The sequence below is a fragment of the Dromiciops gliroides genome, chromosome 6 (genome assembly GCF_019393635.1).
Source record: "Dromiciops gliroides isolate mDroGli1 chromosome 6, mDroGli1.pri, whole genome shotgun sequence".
Classification (NCBI taxonomy): Eukaryota; Metazoa; Chordata; class Mammalia; order Microbiotheria; family Microbiotheriidae; genus Dromiciops; species Dromiciops gliroides.
The window spans coordinates 49,719,001-49,735,341 of NC_057866.1; the positions used below are offsets into that span (position 1 = coordinate 49,719,001).

At 41.3% G+C, this 16,341-nt stretch overlaps 1 protein-coding gene across 6 annotated transcripts in view; it reads right to left on the minus strand.

Annotated features, from left to right (window-relative positions):
- Positions 1-12,511: 12,511 nt before the first annotated feature.
- NAV2 (neuron navigator 2) overlaps positions 12,512-16,341 on the minus strand; it is a 452,110-nt gene continuing 448,280 nt past the window's right edge. For all 6 annotated transcript variants that reach the window (XM_043970118.1, XM_043970119.1, XM_043970117.1 and 3 more), the window contains one exon: positions 12,512-16,107. In XM_043970118.1, coding sequence (XP_043826053.1) covers positions 15,982-16,107 — 126 coding nt within the window. In that variant the 3' untranslated portion in view covers positions 12,512-15,981. The remainder of the gene's footprint in view (positions 16,108-16,341) is intronic.

Here is a 16,341-nt window from a genome sequence, read left to right on the forward strand (position 1 = left end):
GATCCTGGATTATCATGGACAAAATGAGCTTCCAAAATCCCATGTGATGGATTGGCAGAAGATAGAGAATACTATGTATTCTCTGTCTAACATACACAAAGGGGCAAATCTAAGCATTCCTTCTTTGGAAGAAATGGGCTCTCATTGTCCAGTCCTTCAATTATACTACAATATTTTAAAACAAAGAGACCCAAACAGAAGACCCTCAAAAACAGAAATCTAAATACTTAATTTGATCTACTGACTTTATATTTTTGCTTTTGATCTCCAGATATTCCCTGACTAAAAGGCTGGGGGAGGGGTAGTGGTGGGATGGGATAGGTGGAACTGAAAGAAAAGAAATTAGACTTAAAAGGGAAGGCACTAAGAGTGGGAATTGGGGGGTGAAAAAATGAATGGTGTTTGAACCCAGTCTTGAAGGAACCCAGGGATTCCAAAAGGCAGAGGTGACTAAGTCCCCACATTTTCTGGCTAATGGCAGAGAACTGTCATGTCAGTGAACCCAGGGATATGAACATAATCCTACAGGGCCACACTTTGTTCTAGGCTCTGTGATTTCTCCACATTCTATCCTATTACCCGCTTTCCATATTTCCCTTTTCCCTCCCTTCTCCCACCAAAGGATCTTTAAAGCCAGAATGATCTGTTTGGGCTATCTCTCCACATACTTCTAATACTTCAGTTTTGTAATGGAACCTTGAGATCTTATCACTGTGAGTATTCCTTCCTTTGGCAAAGATTGAGATCCAGATGTTTCTTCTCCACCTGTGTTATTTTTGTCTATGTCCCCCGATCAATCCTTCAAAGAATCTACTTGACTATGGGACACTTTCTTCTATGTCTCTTACCCATTCCTTGGGTAGCAGCACAACACTGTGGTAGTTCATTAGAGGCAGCTAGCTGGAACAGTGAATAGAAAGTCCTGGGACTAAAGTCTGAATTCAAATCCTGCCTCAGACATTTATTGGAAATATGATCCCAGAGAAGTCACTTAACTTCTAGCTGCCTCAATTTCATCATCTGTTAAAAAAAAGGGGGGGGGATAGCAATATCATCTACCTCCCAGGGTTGTTATGAGAGTAAAATGATGTAACATTTGCAAATGCTTTGTAAACCTTAAAGAAACTTATAAATGATGTTGCTACTACCTTTTATTGTTTGGGGTTTTTTTGCAACATGAAGATTCTTTGTTGTTTGTTTGTTTGTTTTGCACGGGGCAAAGAGGGTTAAGTGACTTTCCCAGGGTCACACAGCTAGTAAGTGTCAAGTGTCTGAGGCCGTATTTGAACTCAGGTCCTCCTGAATCCAGGGCCAGTGCTTTATCCACTGTGCAACCTAGCTGCCCCCCCCCTTTATTCTTACTATACAACAGACTCCCCATCTCCCATTCCACATGGGTGATGGCTTTTGGTATCAATATGGAATAAAATCGAAGACCAATTCCAAAGGAAAACTGGTTCATACCACTTCCATTTATAAGAAGGCCCAGGCCAAAATACTCAGGGAAATAGATGACAAAAAGGCGATTGGAGTCAGAATTGAGTCTAATGAGAATTGCCTGCCGGATGAAGGCTTGGTGTCCATGTTTAGGTCCAATATCTAAATTCAAGTCAGACAAGGTCTTCACAAAATCTGAAAAAGAGAGAAAATCAAAAGATCAGGAGATGTCTACTCCTGATTCTCATTAGAGCTTTCTAGATGACCTTGGGTACTTGTCTATGTGACATTGGCAAAGTTGCTTCATCTTTTTGGACCTAAGTTCCCTTATCTGTAAAACTGAATCAATGCCTGTCTTGTCTTCCTGTGATACTCATATTTTGGCCGATTGTCCCTGATCTCCTTCCCTACCCCCATCTTATGGAAGCCAGAGGAAGTTTTACCCCAAAGTCACTAAAGCAATGGCACCCTGGGAGTAGTGACTAAATGTTGGGATGAAGGAGCAAGGAGAGGCTTGTGGATAGAGGGGTCCAGAACAAAGTTGCCTTGCCTTAGCTACAACTCTGTCAAGGTGCCTTGAAAATGTCCAAAGCTGGGGGGCACCTAGGTGGCGCAGTGGATAAAGCACCAGCCCTGGATTCAGGAGGACCTGAGTTCAAATCCGGCCTCAGACACTTGACACTTACTAGCTGTGTGACCCCGGGCAAGTCACTTAACCCCCATTGCCCTACAAAAAAGTAAGAAAGAAAGAAAATGTATGAAGCATGGTAGAGTAAAAAGTTTTGACTTTCGAGTTGAGATTTGGGTTCAAATTCTAGCTCTGTCACTTACTACCTGTGTGACCCTGGATAAACTCCTTCTCTCTGGGTCTGAGTTTCCACACCTATAATAGGAGGAAATTGGATTAGATTATTTCTTTTTTAAAATACCTTTACTAATAATTCTTTAATACCTTTTGTGTGATACTTTAAAAAATAATAATAAACATTTTTTATTTAAAGTTTTAAGTTCCAAATTCTCTCTTTCCTTTCCTCCCTTCCCTCCTCCCTCCCTGAGGTGGTAGATTAGATGATTTCTAAGGTCTCTTTTAGGTCAGCTAAGTGGTGCCATAGTGGATAGAGTGTCAGGCCTGGAATCAGGAAGACTCATCTTCATCAGTTCAAATCTGACAGCAGACACTTACTAGCTGTGTGTCCTTGGACAAGTCACTTAACCTTGTTTGCCTTGGTTTCCTCAGCTTTCAAATGAACTGGAAAAGGAAATGGTGAGCCACTCTAGGATCTCTGCCAAGAAAACCCCAAATGGGGTCATGAAGACAAGGACATGACTGAAAAACAAAAGAAAGGTCTTGTTTATTTCTTTGATAACATTGCAGTGTGTTACTATGGCTAGTAGTGGTTTTTGAAGATTAGAAGAAACATCTCAATGGACTAATTCCCTCTTTCCCCTCCTGACATGAGTAGGAGATAAGGAGCGGATGGAATGCATAGCACCTCTTCCCAAGCTGGCCTTCCCTATATGAGTCCACAGATGAGCATTTTGCTTAATGAGAAGAAGGTTTGGTTGCCAGGTGACTTCCAGCAAGTAGAATTGTTTGTGCTTTGCTGCCCTCTGGTGGCCATAGTGGGGTAGTGTGAACAGTAAAAAAAATTCACAGTTAGACTTGTAAGGCTGTGGGGCAAAGCTTCTTCCAGAATTTGAATGGGTCCTTCTACACATGCGTGGGGCAAGAAGGTGACCAAACTCATAGTAGAGTCAATGACCTTGCCCACTGAGCATTCTTAGGCTCTGTACATTTCTTCTGGCCATTCATCTTTGCTATTCAATAGGAGAGACTTAGGGCTTAGAAATTGGGGAATCCCCCCCCGCCAATCCTCCAGAGCTGTTGGATAATTATAAGGCAACTGACCATTACCTGGTCGATAGCTGAGTCTCCAGAAAAAGTATATTAAATAATCACCTTAAGCTAGTTTGAAGTCTCTGGCTCAAGGAACCAAAGATTTATTAAGAACTTACTATGTGCCAGAATCTGTGTTAAATGCCTTACAGATATTATCTCATTTGATTCTCACAACAACCCTGTAGGCTGTGAAGTAGGTGCTGTTATTATCCCCATTTTGCAGTTGAAGAAGCTGAGGCAGACAGAGATGAAGTGACTTGCTTATTATATGAGTATAGATTTGACCTCAGGTATTCCTGATTCCAGTCCTGGTATTCTATCCACTGTACCACTTGGTCCAGTGGCAACTGGGAGGGAGCAGGAGAAGGCTCAGCTAACAGAGACCACAACAACAATTCTGGGGACACAGACAGAAGGAATGAGCAGCCCTACAGGTTAGATCCCCATGTGTTTCCTGTGCATGTGTGTTGGCCACGTGTTCTTTGACCATGTGCATCCTCTGTGTCGTTGGGAGGATTTCCAAGTCCGATGAAGGAATAGATACAGCAAAGTCTCCAAGCCATAGAAAATAATTTTATTGAGAGAAGGCCTATCTCACAATAAAGCCGGTCGGTCAGTCAGGGGTTGAACCTGTAAGACCCTGAGTTACAGAATCAATGGTTTTTTATACCCCTACAGTGCTTGAATGCTTCTATACCATACTAATTAAAAGTATCTAAAATTAAAGCATCTTCTTAGGAAATATTGAAACTGTCTACATGACAAATGTCAGCATTTTTCAATACCCTTATCAGGGTCATAATTCTGCTGCATGACCCCCTTGAGTCAAGCATAACACTTGTGATTTCTAAAATATAGTATTGCTGACTATTGTATCTTCTGATATTACTTAATGCTTGACATTGGAAAGTATCATCTGACGTTATTAAGTAGTAAGAAGAGAGACTTAATCTACTAATATAATTAAAATAAGATATCTAAATATAATAAATCACAATTTCTCAGTTAATACTGATTATGATCATAATTAAATCACTTATAACTCTATTAAATCTCTTATAACTAAGAGGTAGGGAAAATCTCACTTACAGCTTGTGGTTCTCCACATGCATGTCTTGGCCATGTGACCCCACTAGGTATGCTCACTTGTGTTCACTTTTCCTACTCATTCTGCATATGTGGAAGAGTAAATCCCGGGCTGATGGGGGAAATCTTTGGTTGCTACTTTTCTTATTGTCATATTTTATTAGATAGTTTTGCTTTGAACTAATGGTATTCTCTTCCTTACTATAAAGACAAATATTTTTAGGCATTCCTGAGGCTATATTTTGAGGGATGTGGTCCCACAGAGTGCCCTGAACCTGGAGTACTCACTGAGCTTGTGGAAATAGCCCCAGGTACAACGGAGTACTCTTTTGTTTGGAAGTATTTTGTTGTTCAGTCATTTTCAGTTGCATCCGACTCTTCGTGATGCCATTTGGGGTTTTCTTGGCAAAGATACTGGAGTGGGTTTGGCCATTTCCTTCTCCATAAACAGCATTTCCTTACACAAAACTGAAATCTGCTTCTATCCAACTTTCATCCATTCCTTAGGATAGTGCCTGACATATGGTAGGTGCTTGCCTTCTGGGGCTAAGGAGTCCAAATCTAAGCCCTGCTCTTAAGACAGTACTTCACATTTTAAAAACCAGCCATCTCTTGGGGCAGCTAGGTGGCTCAGTGGATAGAGCACCGGCCCTGGATTCAGGAGGACCTGAGTTCAAATCCGACCTCAGACACTTAACACTTACTAGCTGTGTGACCCTGGGCAAGTCACTTAACCCCAATTGCCTCACTAAAAAAAAAAATAATAAAATAAATAAAAACCATCCATCTCCTCCCCTTAAATCTTTCCCAGGATTCCCTAGTTTCTTCCACCATTGGCTTGGTCTCCGGTCCCCTCACATTTCTGGTCACTATCTTCTGTTGCTCCATTTTGTGTGTATTCTTAAATCATCACACCTACAAGGGCACTTACTGTACCAGATGTGAGCTGGTCTAGCCAGAGGACAGAAGTTCTGTCAACTCTCTGTTCTGCATTCCATGGTCTCTTGAATGGAGAATCCCAAATTGTTAAAGGACTTATGGCTGCAAGCTCCTTCACTGATTTCCAGTGACCTTAAAGAACACTAACACTCCCAGATCACCTCCACACCAAATATATGGCCACACCCTCCATGCTATATTGGGACAGTTTCTGTTTTGAATCCAAGGAAAAGGCTTCATAATTACCTCTATTGCATTTCATCTTTATAGATTTGGCCCATGGTTCCAGCCAAGGGTGTGGTGGTACAATTTGAACAGCCCACTGGGAGGGAGGGAAATGTATGCAAGACATACATTTAATTGTAATATGCTTTATTAACATTTTCCTCCATCAAATTATTAAATCTAGACAATTTTCAGAACAAGAAACCCAGATTTGTAGCATTTGCTAATTTCCAAGATATAAATGCTCATACTAGAAATTGAAAAATCACAGCTAGTCTTCATCTATCTGCCTTGTCCAAAAGGATATCTATCATACAAAACTTTGTCAGTGATTTTTGTGAGATATTTGTAAAGTGCTTCTATTTGTAAAGCTACTATGCTATGGTATATAATAGGTGCTTAATAAGTGCTTGTTCCCTTACCTTCTTCCCCCTTGATGGCAAGTAATATTTTGCTTTTGTCTTTGTGTCCCCAGCACCTAAGATAGTGCCTTGGACATAATAGATGTTTTGTGTTTTTGTTTTTTGCAGGGCAATGAGGGTTAAGTGACTTGCCCAGGGTCACACAGCTAGTAAGTGTCAAGTGTCTGAGGTCACATTTGAACTCAGGTCCTCCTGACTCCAGGGCCAGTGCTTTATCCACTACACCACCTAGCTGCCCCCATAGATGTTTAATACATGCATGTTGTTTGCTTGATTGTACTTGCAGAAACTTACACAGCTTTAGACCTATCACAGAATACTAAAAAAAAAATCAGAAATTGAAAGGACCCTTGAGACTTTCTAATACAACTGGTAATGTGAATCCCTTCCACAATTTTCCCCAAGGGGCTTCCCAGTCTTCCCTTGAAGATATCAAGCAACAGGACCCCACCACCTCTAAAGGCAGCCATTCTGCTTCTGTGCATCTCTAATTGTATGTTTTTTCCTTACATTGAACTTAAAGGTGCCTCTCTGCAGGTTCCACTCTATGCTCCAAGTTCTGCCCTCTGGGAACAAACAACAAATTGGATCCATCTCCCCCATGACAGGTCTCCAAAGACTTGAATAGAACCACTGTCCCCTCTCCTTGGTCCAAGTCTTCTCCAAACTGAACATCCTTTGAACCTTCAACTGATCATGTACTGGATGGCCTTTAGTCCCTTTACCATCTTTCCTGAACACACCTGCTTATCATTGTCCTTGAAAAGTGAATCACACAGAACAGTGCTTCAGATATAGTGTGATTACAGCAGAATACAGTAGACCTAGGTTAGCTAGGTGACTCAGTGGATAGAGTGCCAGTCCTGGAGTCAGGAAGACCTGAGTTCAAATCCAGATTCAGATACTAAGCTGTGTGACCCAGGGCAAATCACTCAACCCTCAGTTTTCTCATATGTAAAATAAGCTGGAAAAGGAAATAGCAAATTACTCTAGTATCTCTGCCAAGAAAACACCAAATGGGGTCAATGAAAAACGAGATACAACTGAAAAATGACTGAACAACAAAAACAGTGGAACTATCCCATCTTCCCTCCCCACCCCCCACCCCAGCCTCTATAACCCTGGATCTATTCCTCTCATAAGGCAGCCTCAGATGCCATTTGCTTCCTTCACATCCAGGTAGAAAAAGTACAAACCCAATACCTCCCAACATCTGCCAGAGGAAAAGGGGGTGGTGTAGTAGAGCTCTGCTTGACTTACCTGGCCTTTTCTCGGTTGGCTAGGTGACTTATTTGTCCTATCAATTTATGGAAAAGTTGAGGTTGGGCTGGGGGAACTTTTAGGTTCATCAAATCCTGTGAATCAAGATCACCAGGTTCTGTGGCTAAAACAAGAGTATCTCAGAAACATCATTTATAAAATGTGCCTTTTGAAAGTATTGATTAGGCATCTGCTATGTGTCAAGTACTTTGCTAGGGATTGCTGATGTAATAACGAAATAATCTTGATGCTTAAAGAACTTGACTTTATGGGGGGATACAACCCTTACATCTACAAAAAAATATATATATATTTGTTTTTAGTTTTTAATAAATATTTTTACTTATATTTTGGGGTTCCAATTTTTATCTCCCCTTCCCTCCCTCCTCTACTCCCTCCCTGAGGGAGTAAGCAATCAGATATGGGTTATACATGTATATATTTTGAACAAAATTTGTACAACACAAACACAACATGACTATTGGGGGAAGACACTAAAACTAGGGGTATCAGAAGAAGCTTCATATACAAGGTAGTGCTTGAGCTGAGCTATATTTGGCACTGATTCGGCAGATACGAATCTAAGAATCTAGTCATTTCATGTATTCGAAAGCTATTCATTCAATCAATTAATAATCACTTATTAAGTGATTTGTAGGGCACTTTGCTAAGATTCTAAAACAAGGACAAATGAGTCCCTTTCCTCATTCTTCCGTATAGAAATCTTTCTCTGTATCCAGAATCTGCCTGGAACTGGGGGCCAATTGGCATGGACTTGGGTGGGTAGGTAAGTTAACTATTCTGCTTTTTAGCTAATAGCTGTAGCTTGCAGCTGTGGAGGATAGTGTGAACCACGGGCAGAGGGTTTGGATGAAAGTGAGCAATTTATGTTCTTCGAGGAGCGGTGCAATAGTAATGAATGAAAAAAATGTTTATTCTGTGTTTACTTTGTGTATACAAATACAAAAAGACATGGTTCAGTGGCTAGTACACTGGGCCTGGAGTCAGGAAAACCTTAGTTACTATCTTGCCTTGGCCTCATATACTACTACTACTACTACTACTACTACTACTACTACTACTACTACTACTACTACTACTACTACTACTACTACTACTACTACTACTACTACTTCTTCCTTCTTCCTTCTTTCTTCTTCCTTCTTCCTTCTTAATTCTTCTTTCTTCTTCCTTCTTCCTTCTTTCTCTTCCTTCTTCCTCTTCGTCCTTCCTCCTTCTTCCTTCTCCTCCTCCTTCTCCTTCTTCAGCAATGGGGGTTAAGTGACTTGCCCAGGGTCACACAACTAGTAAGTGTCAAGTGTCTGAGGCTGGATCTGAACTCGGGTACTCCTGAATGCAGGGCCAGTGCTTTATCCACTGCGCCATCTAGCTGCCCCCCCCATACACTTCTTATTTGTCTGGCCCCAGGGCAAGCCTTTGTCAGCCTCAGTTTCCTCCACTGTAAAATGGGGATCATCATAGCCCCAAACTCTTAGGGTTATTGTGAAAATCAGATTAGATGATATTTTATAAGTACTTGGCAGTATCTGGTACACAGTAGACCCTATGATTAATTAATAATGCTTATTCCTTTCTATCTATTACATTCCACAAAAGGAGAGTCTGTCTGTTCTCAAGGACCTTACATTATAATAAGAGAAAACAAACCATTTAGGGGAGTGGTAGCCAAGGAAGAGTGTTTGGGCTTGGGAAGCCACAGGGAAGTTGTAGAGTAGTAACAATGTTAATGGGTCAGCTGGGTGGTGCAGTGGATAGAGAGCCAGGCCTGGAATGGTTAACTGGAAAAAAAATTAATTTTTGCTAACACTGTAATGTGATAAAATAATGGAATTTGGCAGACACCCAGGGGTCCCACCTGAATGATCTAGTACTGTTTGGGAAACTGACTAGGGATGATTGGATATGGGCCATACCTGGCCTGCCCTGAGTGACATATGCTGTTTTTTGGTTTTTTGCAGGGCAATGAGGGTTAAGTGACTTGCCCAGGGTCACACAGCTAGTAAGTGTCAAGTGTCTGAGACCAGATTTGAACTCAGGTACTCCTGAATCCAGGGCCGGTGCTTTACCACTGCACCATCTAGCTGCCCGACGTATGCTGTTGATGTCAGCAGGGGAACCACTCTCCAACTTCCAGCTTAAAGGACCTCCCTTTTGGGGGAGGGAGAGTAAAAGTAGAAAAGGGAATGCTCGCTGCGGGGAGTTCTTTTTTCCTGTTGGTGAGCTTCCATGAGCAGACTGCTGAGAGTCTGCATAGCTGTTTCCTGTTGAAACTATGGACCCCAGGTGGTGAGTTAATAAAACCAAGCCTGGCTCTTTGAATTAGCTGAGGCTGGAAGCAAGTTTGGGGATTGTGTCAGCCTTTACTAGAACCAGGGAGCTTATCCATTTTTCTCTTTCCCTATTCCCTTGTCATTGGCTTAATTAATTTCACCTTTGCTGTGTATTTTATTTCCATTAATAAAACCTGATTTGTTTGTGGAAAAGAGGCTGTTAACTCCTTTCTTATTGGCCTGGGAGAAATAACTAAAAAAGGCAGTTTAAGAAGGGAGGAAACTTTGGACCTAGAGGTCCCTCATTATTTTCTGAACCCCAATATTACGGCGAGCCACCCAATTAACTCTCCCCATATTAAATTTGGCCCCTACATTAAGAATATAATATTGGTACTAGGACTATGGATTTCAACAGCCTCTTTATTTCAAAGAGTTCAAGCATTTCCCCATTTCTCATGTCAGTTACCTCAAATGGAAGCTAGGTGGCACAATAGATAAACCATTGGACCTGGAATCAAGAGTTTAAATCCAACCTCAGACACTTACTAGCTGTGTGATCCTGGGCAAGTCACTTAACCCTATTTGCCTTAGTTCCTTCTCTGTAAAATGAGTTGGAAAAGGCAATGGCAAACCATGCCAAAATCTTCACCAAGAAAAGCCCCAGTGGAGTCACAAAGAGTCAAGCATGACTGAAAAACAATCAAACAAGCAATGGCAATATTGATTTGGTTACAGAGGAAGAAGTAAAGGGGAAAATGTACAGCAGATGAGATGATGTGAAACCTGACTAGGGCTGGCCATCTTGCCATATGAGTCTACACTCATGAACTCTCCTGTCCAGACTACATCAGTCCCCAGGGAGGGAATACCAAACTTGAGGAGGTTAAGTTCCCAGAGCAAAGTCTCTGGAGGGTAGAGCAACAAGATGGTGGGTGTAGTAGAGGAAAAAGAGTAAGGGCACATGTGACCTGGATTTGAACACCACCTCTGACACCTACTCGCTGCAGTGACTATAGACAAGTCCGTCTGTGAGTCTCGATTTCCTGATCTGAGAAATGGGAATAATAATAACCATATGTAACTGGGAAATAATAAAATACTTTTATAATTAAAAATAATAATAATAACCATAGCACCTGTTTCACAAGGTGGGTAGTGAGGACCACATGAGATAACACATGGGGAAGGGAGGCTCCCAAAAGCATTAGTGCAGCTGTAATTGTAGTAGCTTAAAACAATACTAAGAATTTGGGGGACATTCTGTATATGTTAAGTACTTTGTAAGCTTTAAAGCAAGATATGTTAACTGTTACTGCTATTTGTCAAATCGTACTAAATAGATCGGTAACATCACAAACCATGTCAGATTTTTGTGTATTCAGATTCCTTGCTTCTTTGGCAGAGCAGCCAGAAGGGGAAAGGATGCTTTTCTCTCCCCTCCAAATTAAGCTTAGGCTACTGGGCATTTCTGTAATGTTTTCCATTATGTCCTGTGGAACATTGACTGTAGGCCCAGATGTGCATAGCACTGGGGCTATATACCCCAATTTCACATCAGCAGCTGAATGGGCCAATGTGGTCTAGGTCAGTATAGGCTTTTTTAAGGCACAGGTTGGTGGGGCAAAGTCAAATTTACAATATATTCAGCAGCTCCACTGCTTTCAATATGCTTTAAAAATCTCCAAAGGTGATAGCATCCAGAAGCTCTCGTTGGTTATGGTTGCTACATCAAGAGATCTATGATTCTGTCCATTTGGGCTCTCCTTCCACCAATACAGATAACAGGATCCTTGTGTTTACTAGACAGTCTTTGAGAGATGCTGTGGCTGGTAATGAGATCATCACCCAATGACCAGCCTGCTGGTCCAAAATCATGGAAGTTGGTGGTGTTTGACATAGCACCTGGAACATTAGTAGGCACTTAATAATTGAATTCTGTGATTGGCAGATCAACAGTCCAATCCTGAACCTATGTGCTGAGATTTGAAAGGCATTATGGTGGAGTTGAAAGATCACTGGATGGGGATACTCTCAGGACCTGAATTCAAATCCTGCCTTTGACACTTACTTCCCTATGACCTTAGGCAAGTCATTTCACTTTCTTGGGGCCACAATGAGCTCATCTGTGAAAAGAGAGGGACCTCTGAGGTCTCATCTAACTCTACAAACAGAATTTTATGATCATTTACCAGAGCGGGCTGAGCACTGGGTCATTTTCAAGGGTAAATTTTTTTTTTTTAATTAAAAAATTTTTTTTTTTTAGTGAGGCAATTGGGGTTAAGTGACTTGCCCAGGGTCACACAGCTAGTAAGTGTTATGTGTCTGAGGCTGGATTTGAACTCAAGTACTCCTGACTCCAGGGCCGGTGCTCTATCCACTGCGCCACCTAGCTGCCCCAAGGGTAAATGTTTAACAACAAGCTCTACCAAAAAAAAAAAAAAAAAAGCATACAGGAAGACTTTATATTTAATCTGCATCAGTACCATGTTCTCTATCACTTCCTGAGGCCTATACAATCAACAAAACGATAGATCAAGGGTTGATTTGTAGTGTTTGCCTGTTTTTGAGGTGTAAATGCTCACACTGAAAATTTAACAATAAGAACTGTCTTGAGCATTCCTCTGGAATCAAGAGGAGACATTAGAATTTAGGTGAGATTTATTGTTATCAGTATTTGTAGTTTGTAATCAGGTATATCAGTGATCTTTCCTTCAGGCTCAAGACTCCAACAGAGAAGAAAAATAAGAGGAGGAAAAAAGAGTATGGCTTTGACATCTGAATGATCACCAAGGAGAGATGAAGAGGTTTAAGCAGCAATAGCTGATAGAGCGTAGAGGTTGGGTTCTTACATCTGATGGGCAGCCCAATGGGACCAATATCAGCTTGGAATAAAACAGCTTGGATGAAAGGCTGATTTAGTATAGAAGAACAACAAGCAAAACTATAAATCTGAATAAATAAGCATTGATTTTATTGAATCATCAATAATTTAAGACTGGTACAATCATCAATTTCATTCTCCATGACGTGGGGCATGATCTCCAACAGACCATTGGCAAATCCCAAACCTAGTGACAAATGAAAATTAAATAGGAAGGGAGAGAGGGAGGGAGGGAAGATGGAAACATCATACCGTACACAAAATACTCAATTCCTAGTTTTCTCTTTAAAAATGGCTAGAAAAAATTCATCAAAATGCAGCACTTTAATCAAATATTTACAATTTCTATCTTACAATGAAAAATGTACATCTTATAGAACATATTTCATAAACTGTTCCACTGGAAACAACTAGGTCAAAACAGCAAACCTTCCATTTAATATCCACAAAGTTGTTTTGTTTTTTAATTTGAAATAGATTCGCCACAGTCAAACAAGTTTCAATACACAGAATATTGAAGTTTAAGCATCAACCATGAAATAAAAAAATTTCCCCAATGTACAACAGAGGTCTAGCCAAGCCCCTTCCCTCCCCATCCCAGCTTATAAGATCTCCCCCATCTCATTTATGGCCTGTATATTCTTGGCAGTTTGGAAAGAAAACTTTTGGCTTCCACTCATAACTCAACATGAATGTTGCATAGAATTTTGTACATTTCAAAATGAGCCAAACTCTGTATAAAAAGGCAAAATGGAAGCATTTTGGACAAAGCCCTAACTGAGCAATCACTCTTTCAAAGGTGTGTTATGTATACTTAAAATATGGCCAAATTAAAAAAAAAAAAGTACACCCAGACAACCCTGCTTCCTGAAGCTTTCGAAAGGACACTGAGTTTGTGATCATTACAAGGACGAAACTACTGGAAATCACTCTTGCTCACAGTCATACAAATGATCATCAGTCATTGAGTGATCGACGCAGAGACCTTTCTGTGCCTGGCCACAGAAAGCTGGAGTAGGGAAGGAAGAAGAAAAGAGAGGAGACGGGGAAAGGTGTTATCTGAAAAAAAAATACAGTTTAAAAAATATCGATGGGTGTCTATTCACAAGGTGGCTGGGAAAATTACCCAAAATGAGAGATCAACTTCACCTCCACCCACATTCACAGTAGTAGAAAGTAAGGGAATTGCTGGGTATAAAATTCGCTGAGAAGTCAGCAACACACATTAGTGTAATAGACGATAGTGTTTGGTGTTGGAGTACTGGTCAGATAGCCAGGGTAAGGCTTTTCAAACCAGACCCCAAACCAAAGGTACACATCCCAGATCGAGGGGTCATTTACTAGCTCCAGACATACTCTGAGTTTATTGAGATGAAAGCAGTGACAAATCTGACTGGCATTTCACTCATCGGTAGGGCAGTCAATTTTAGGAGAAAGAAAATTATGAGTTGTCGGCAACTCAGAAGTTGTGATTTGAACAGGCTCCTGTCAAGCCCTTATGGATTTTTTTTTAAATTAGGGAAATCACAAGGAGTCATAACCTTTTTAGCAGAAATTTAAGAGATGCAACAAAGCAACCTTGAAAAGAGACAATCCAAAACTGCATGCAAATTGGTATCTAAGGTGGTTGTTGTTGTTTTAAATAAAACAGGCAACTTAAAAGAGTTAACAAGCTCTTAAACATATACCAGGACGTTGAAGAAATAGCACACTGGGTTCCTGTAAAGGTGGTTTGTAGTGTATGTAGAATATTACAAGTTTGTCTTTTTCCTGCAGAGAAGATGGATAATTGTCCAGTAAAATTTGCAGCTGTCGACTAAAAATGAACCTGACAACAGATCTCGTTTTCCTCCTGCTATTTTAAGTGGCCACACATCCACAAAAGCAGATCTCTCAGACAAGGAATATTCACAGCGACTTGTGTTCTCCTAGTTCACATGAAGAGATGACATTTTAGCCCTGTTTGTTTCATTAGAAAAATCCAACCCCAGCAGATGCGGCACTAACATAAAGGAGCAGTTTGTACAAAAGAAGTAAGGCATCGCGTTTTGAAGTTCAGCACCCGAAGAGATCAGAGGAAGCTCGTCCAGATGGAGGCAGAGGCTGGGTTTTTTGGGAAGGGGTTGCCCGCACCCAGTGACCTGTGGCATATATCGGTTCCCATGGAAGGGGAAGTGCAATTCCTTTGGGAGGTGACCTCTCACCTCGATGAAGTCCAAGCCTGGCTGCTTACGTCACAGATGTGCGTTTGGAAGAGGAGGAGGAAGGGCTAACGTGGCTCGAAGCTCACCCACGTTTTGACAGCATGGGCCCCTGCTACTTCAAAGAGACACGAGTACCCTAGGGCCCAGTTGCAAAAGACTGGGATATTGAGCTGTCAAAATGAGTAATTAAAATAAAAATCACATAGGACAAAATTAAAAGCTGATTCCCGCAGCTCTCATTTTCTCCAATGTTTATCATTTTCGAATGTTAAAGGCAGGAGAAAAAAAAATTCAGAATCAACGCTAGTCAGAAAGAGGAATAAAACCTCAATGTCCCTTTCAGAGGGGGTGGGTATTCAGTTCTTCAAAGCTGTAGAACATCTTTCACTACACACAGTGCTTGCAGAAGAAAAATAAAACAAAAACCTGATTCATATTCACATATATATACACACATACACACACATATAGTTAACATAAGCATATATATACACATGCTACTATGCACATATATATGTGTGTGTATGTGTATGTATGTGTGGTTTTGTGTGTATATACATACATACACACACACACACACAAATTCTTGTAGAAAAGTACAAAAAATGTGACAGAAATGAAACGTCAAACTAAGGTCTCAGGCAAAGAGAGCACCATTTAAAAAAAAGTGATTTTTTTTGTTTTAAAAAAAGGTTTCCCTGTCTTGTAGCTTTGCCTTTTGTTGACTATCACCAAGGCAGGTGCCCTATGGGGCACCAGCCGTCTGGAGCTGAGGTTGCTTGGTGGGGCTGCGCTCACGCCCAACCCAGAGGCGCTTGGTTTGGTAGAAAGCAGCATAGGCTTGATTTTCTGCCCCCTCCCTAGCCCCTTTAGTTTCCACACAGTTCACAGCCTGATGCTGTTTAAGGTTCTGAGTTTTGAATGGATTTTCCCAACCCCTTGTTTGTTTGTTTTCCACACTTCGGCAATAATCCAGAAGAATCTTCAGGGTCTCGGGCATAGGAGCTCACAGAGAAAGAAGCAAAGCAAAGAAACAAGGAAAAGGAAGGAAGGGAGAAAAGAAGGAAGGGAGAAGAGAAAGAAAAGAAAACATAGTGCAGTTGTCCCTGTCGTTGAAAGGAAAAAGTCCCAAGGTTGCCTGACTTGGATGCCCGCATCCACAGTCAAGGCTGACAAACAAGGTTTCTTGTTCTCACAGCTCTAACACTGAGACTGAAGGCTGTCTTGAGAAGGTGCCTTCGGGATGGTTTGGGGGTGGTGCAGATGGAACTGGGAAGTGAGGTGTGGGTGGGGAGAAGCAGAAGTGGAGAAAGACTTTGTGTTTGGTCCCTGATCACAAGGTGGACTCCAGGGATGAGTCCAAGATGTCATCCTGATGGCTATTGCTGTTTGAATCGCTGTCGTAGCTCTGGGGGCTTGAGTAGTTGGCTGCTTCTTGCAGCCTCATCAGCATGTTCATCTGCGAGGAAGAGGAACAAGGTAGGAACTCTGCTTCCAGTCACCTCTAACCCTCATACAGAATCTCAATTTTTGGAGCTGTCCTGGTCTTCCCAAACTCCTCATACTGAGGTTCTCCCCAAGATGGCTCCAGAGTCTCTTTGACTTATCTCCATCCAAATAGGACCCCGAGTGGACCAAGAATCAGAGTGACTTTCCAGTAGTAAGTAGCTAGTGGACTTATTAAATTCTATTT